This window comes from Varanus komodoensis, unplaced genomic scaffold (genome assembly GCF_004798865.1).
Source record: "Varanus komodoensis strain SLA01 unplaced genomic scaffold, ASM479886v1 scaffold7_3, whole genome shotgun sequence".
Lineage (NCBI taxonomy): Eukaryota > Metazoa > Chordata > Lepidosauria > Squamata > Varanidae > Varanus > Varanus komodoensis.
Window position 1 is genome coordinate 3941858 of NW_025336480.1, and position 6000 is coordinate 3947857.

The window sequence follows — 6000 nt, forward strand, 5'->3', positions numbered from 1 at the left end:
TTCATATATTGCCAATTCAAGGTAGGATAATAGCACTCCCCTTTTACAGTAATTCAACATTAGACAGTCAAAATTTCATGCTGCTAAACTGGGAGTTCCTCTGTGTTCTGTCTCTCATCAAGTGCTTACACATCAGTTACTGTTTGCTGTGTATTGTGTAACCTAAAGCAATTTTTAATGCGTACATTCACCCTAAGAAGTATTAGGGAATTATCTCTTGTAGTAGGGATGGGCAGATTGTGACCCTCCAGATATTCTAGGCTACAACTCGCATCAGCCCTCTCCAGCATAGCAAATGGAGAGGAATCACTGGAGAAAATTATACACATATTTCTCATGTCTTCTAGGATACTTCCAAAAGAATCATCCCTAGCTAGGATTTTTTTTTTTTTTTTTTTTTTTTTTTTTGGTAAAGTTAGGTAAATTCATGGAGCAAAAAAGTTCTCATGGTATCTGTTAGTAAAAGAGGTGTGCGTGTGTTTCATTCTGTCCTTTAGGATAGCACATAGTTTTCTCCATCTCCTGCTGTTTTACCTTCACAACAACCCTGTGAAGCAGGTTCAATTAAGAGGTTATGCCTCGTGCTTGGATACTCAGTTAGCTTTGTGTCAAAGTGTGGATTTGAACCCAGTTCTCCATGGACCTAGGCCAACATGCTAACCACTGCAGCACATTCCGTGTTTAAAGTCAGTGTTCTGAAAACAGGATGTCAGGCAGGGCTTTTACGCCCTGCTTGTAGGCTTTCCAGGGGCATCAATTGGCTGCTGTCAGAAACAGGATACTGGGTCCAGTGGACCCTTGCTCTGATCCAGTAGGGCTCTCACAGCACAATGGAGTATTTATTGAGGCATCTGTATTAACATTTGGATTGCAGGGGTATCTAAAGAGGCAAAGAATGTTAGGAGTGTAAACTTTCTCTCCTTCTTTCAACACAGGTGGAAGTTAAGCCATATGTCTTGGATGATCAGCTGTGTGATGAATGTCAGGGGGCCCGTTGTGGTGGAAAATTTGCTCCATTTTTCTGTGCTAACGTTACCTGTCTGCAGTATTACTGTGAATATTGCTGGGCTGCTATCCATTCGCGCGCTGGCAGGGAATTCCACAAACCCCTGGTGAAAGAGGGAGGAGATCGCCCGAGACATATTTCATTCCGCTGGAACTAAGTGATGACTGCAGCGTGTTCATATGCAGGCCTCAAAATAAGTGCACTCTTCTGTTATCCTGATTCCCTTGCCCTCCCTTCCTCTTTTCTCTCTTACTCAAGATAGCATGTCCTACTGTTGTAGTCTGTAATTTAACAATAGTGTAACAAAAGAATGACCTATAATCATATAGGTATTTTATAGAATCTTGTCATTAAACTGTATTGGGAACTCCTTTTCATATGGATAACACAGTGCATGGAAGCTAGGTTCTCTTACCTTTAGTTATCCAGAGGACACTGCTTTCCTGCTATCTTTTCTTGAAGGAAGAGAGAACAATGTTAAGAGAAGAGAAATGAAATGAGAGAGTATTTTGTTTTTTAATTAAATTATTGCTAATAACAAAATCAATAGAATACTTTTATTAAAGTAACCATGAGATAGGAACACTATGAGTCTATTCTGACACTTTGCCCAACCCACCCTTTCCTCACTGACTCCCCTTCCCTGCCCGCACCTCTGGGAAGCCTGTTTTCTTGCCGCCTATGATTTTATAGCAATGGAAACAGTTAGCCGTTAACCTAGTAACAGGAAAGAGCATGTTTAAAGCAACAAAAATGCATGAGCAAGGTTTAAAGCAGCATTAAGTTAATTTTTTATTTAAGGGTTCCGAAGCAAAATTTTTTAGCACAGTATGTGTCTCACCGTGCCTCCGACTTCCCACCACATTCAGACTTTTCTAATTGAGTAGGCAGAGCTTAAATCTGTGTTCTTCATTCAACCAATCACATTTTAAAAGTTCCCGAATGTAATCCTGGGTCAATTTACTACTGGGGGGTGGGTGGGGAGTGCACTTATTCTTTGTTGTTGTTCTTGTTGTTGTTGTTTTTAAAGAAGAACCTTCATTTTCAGAATACAGCCCTAGAAATCCTACCAAAGCTAAAGTAATGACAACTAGTGAACTGGCATGTCCTCTCCTGAAGAACAAATGTATAGATTTTATTTTTGATGGTTATATAGAACTCTATATCCTAATGTACTAATGTTAATCAGGGGCCAGCTTTTGCTCTCCATTTTGACATGAAATACAAGAACCTAAATATATACCTCAAGATTATCATTTTGATTTCCCCCCTCTAAAACACTAGTGATCCACTCTTAAAACGCAAATCAAAATTTGGCTGGTTATTGGGCTTACTGTGGGATGTAAAATGAGTTTTAATCTGCTCCTAATGAAGCTGTATCATAGAAAGCAGAAGAGGGCAATGTGAAGTTTGTTTCCAGGGATGTTTTGCACTGTTGGCTGAATGAACTGGCACGCATATTTGCAAAGAATATACTTGCCTTTCAGCAGAGAACAATGAATATGGGGAATCTTAGCAAAGAATTGTTTTTGGAACTTGGCACAGAAAATGAATACAGGGCTTTAAAGTACCCAGTTGCTGAGTCATGCTTTGGGTGTTGTAAACCTCTAGAACATAGTGGGAACACAGTGGGTATTAAAGGTAAGGCACCGGGTGGAGTTGGTTGGCTTGAAATAGTCACTTGATGCTCTGTAAGTCTGAGGAAATGGAAAGGAGTGAATGTGTTCGGCTCTTACTAAATGACTTTGTAGCACTGTGCAAAACAACCCACTCCATTGGCAATCTGAACTGGTGTGGTACCACCATAGACTCTTAAACCAAAGACTTGCCTTAGCACAGCTACAGAAAAACAACTCTTCAGTAAGCTCTTCCCTTCCCCATTCCTTCCTTCCCAATTATATTTGAGGAACAGCTTGATTTTCAGTATGTTAGGCATACCTTGTTATTTTCCAAAGGTCAAAATGGAGACATTTGCTGTCTACTCGTCAAGTAGAGAAAGGGAGCTGCTTTTAATGAAATCCCTGCAAATATTGACAACAGTAAATGCAAATGGAGAGTGCTCTTTTGTAGACTGTCAGGGACCTTTTTCTCTGAAGTACATAATTATAGTTGGAATATTCCTTTTAATTTTTTAAAATGCTTGTAGGTGGCTTGGGGTGTCTTATTGTGCCGATCCTACCCAGTGAACAGGTGAGATGGGTTACCATTACAAGAAATAACACTGTTTGAGAAGTAGCTTTGAATAATAATTTTTTCCCTTTGTACATGACCTGCTGAATTTCGGTACAGTGTTTTTGTAGCTAACTTATTTTGTCATGCACATAATGTATATTTGTTATGCACTACTTTTGTATATCTTGTTTTTCCAACAGTGAGCATTTTTAGGCACACTTTTCACTGACGGGATATCTCTTTATGCAATACCTCAATTTTTCATATTGCAAAGAGTAGCTTTTTGTACTTTTATTACTGAGAGATCTTCATATACTTCATTTTTTAATATAAATAATTTTAATAAATTTTATTTTCTTATATTCTGCTTTTTATACATTTCAGTGCTCTGCATACATTTTGAATTATGGATGTTGTGCACTGGCAATGCTATTTTAGAATTTGCAGAGAAAAGAAAGCATGTTGCTTAAACATCTTTAGCCCAGCACCAGGTATTTGGTGTACATATAATTTAAGAAATACTTATATGTAAAGTTGAGACTTAAAAAAAGAAATTTTTAAAAAGCATGAAAGTGACAAATGAGAGAGTTTGTCTTTAGACCCTTGAAATTTAATGCATAAGCATAGAGTAGAAGTTTAACATCCCAAATTGTCTACCGCTTCTTAATAGGTTTTTAAAGGTAATACACAAATGCAGATGTTTTTGGTGAATGTTTAGCCATTTTTAATCTTAACAAATTGATGTTAGGTGTTTGCAGAGATGTGTCTGCTCTTTTAAATCATATTTAAGGAAATAAACCCAAGCCTGCCCAGTGGTGGGTATGTAATGTTAGTATGCATGACTAATATTAAAGAAAATGTTATTCTACTAATATTCACTTGTGGTGATTGTGTGAAAAGCGTGTTTACAAATTATTTGGTTACACTTCAATTTACAGGGCATAAATGATTATCTATATTACTCTGTACTCGAAATAGTGTTAATATAATATGTCCTTCTGATTACATGGAAAGTGGAGTTGCCATGTCGCTCCAAGCATAACTAACATGTAATTAGTTTAAAAATCTTAGGGTATCACTTTATTTTAAAGGGGTGTAAACAAGCATGTAATTTTCTCTCACAAGCATGGCACTGGCCGTGTACTTACAATGTAGTTACAGAGTAATTACATGGTTATTTTTGCAATGTAAAATAAAGTGTTTCTGATTATTTTATATGTAAAGGAACCCCCACTGCCCCGTGCATTTTTGGTATATAGTATCTACTTCTCCATACACAGACCTCTGCAGAAAGCAAATCTAAAACTTGCAGTGAATGACTTTAGTGTTTTATAAGGATGCTGTTGGAAAGACTTGATAATTCACCCCTTTTTGTTTCTTGAAGAGTTAAAGCCTTCTGTTTTAAAAGGTGATTTAAAACTTGAATGTGATGAATTGTGGCAAGTTAACTTCAAGTTATGTGCAATACTTATTTCAGACTTCTGGAAGATCTTTGCAGTGTAATTCTTTGTTTTTAATTGCAGACATTTAAAAATGTCATTTTCTACTGTTCTAGTAAATCCTCTTTCTTGCTGGTGTTTCTAAAGAAAAGAATCAGAAATCAATCTTTCTACTAATGTAAATTTGAGATTATTTTTTAAAAAAAGGAATAAAAGAGGTTTTGGTCATTTGCTTTATTTTATTATCTTATTTTAAAGCTACTGTGATTGATAGCATTGTAAGAATTGGGACAATATTGTATTCAACTGTTTTATTTTTTATATTTTTAAATTTTAAAGTATAATTAGTTTTTATAATTTTCATCAGATTCTTTTGTTATATTTTTTGGAAGTGAAACTTTTAGCAAGTGGGTGTCTAGTTTTTACTAATCCCTAATATGTTTTCCCCCAATGTAATGCTCATATTATCAGAAGGAAAAGTTATTTAAGTATGTCAGTTACTTGTACTACTTGGCTGAATTTCCATATAGTTTTTACTGTGTATGGGGAGGCTGTAGTATTTATTATAGCATTTTAAATAAGGGTAATTCATTTTTTATTAAAGTCATTTTCACAATTTAAGTTCATATTTTTGTATGTTCTTCTCTAAGTTATAACACAAGTTTCTTTTTTAAGAGAGTTCATTTGTTGAAGTGCTAGTGGAAAATTAATGTTATTAAATAGTTTGCAAATGACTATTTATACCAGTATGCATATAATTTTTAAATATTTGTAATGTGAGATGTTGAATGAATAAAACTTTTAACTCAATGACTGCTCAGTCTGTTACTTGGATCTCTTCAGGGTAAGGACAGAACTGCTGCTCTTATTTGGCTGGGTCACGAGTCTGACTAGCCCATCTCAGTGTTCTCCAGATGTTAGACTAATACTCCCATCATCCCCAGCCAGTGTGACAGAGTGGAAAGGCTTTTAGATGTGCTTGTGCAGCACTCCCATGATGTGCAGTGGTTAATCTTAAAGCAGGTTGTATCTCAGCCTTATTCTCACTTTTGTTATTACTACTAATGGGAACTAGTGGTAAAATACGTCATATAATCTGTTGTGAAATCAGTTAACATTTGGTCTTTGGCAGTGTTTCATTCTCAGCTTCAGCTGAAGCATACAGTGGCACAAAATAAATACATATAAATTACCCACCTAGTAAATAACTTAATTTTCCAAGTAAGCAAACCCAAAAATGACAATCAAAAACAGCTATAGAGGCAGAAAGATGGCAGGGCTGTGGGAACTATCCAGTGTATTGCACTGAGTGCCACATGCATGACTATGCCAACTACACAGAAGTTGTGGGTGTGTGCTCAGTGTACTAAACTTCTCAGGGAA

General features: G+C 36.2%; 1 protein-coding gene across 2 annotated transcripts in view; it reads left to right on the forward strand.

Annotated features, from left to right (window-relative positions):
• The window catches only part of CPEB4 (cytoplasmic polyadenylation element binding protein 4), an 84261-nt gene extending 78834 nt beyond the window's left edge, over positions 1-5427 (forward strand). For both annotated transcript variants that reach the window (XM_044454372.1, XM_044454373.1), the window contains one exon: positions 936-5427. In XM_044454372.1, coding sequence (XP_044310307.1) covers positions 936-1163 — 228 coding nt within the window. In that variant the 3' untranslated portion in view covers positions 1164-5427. The remainder of the gene's footprint in view (positions 1-935) is intronic.
• The last annotated feature ends 573 nt before the right edge of the window (positions 5428-6000 follow it).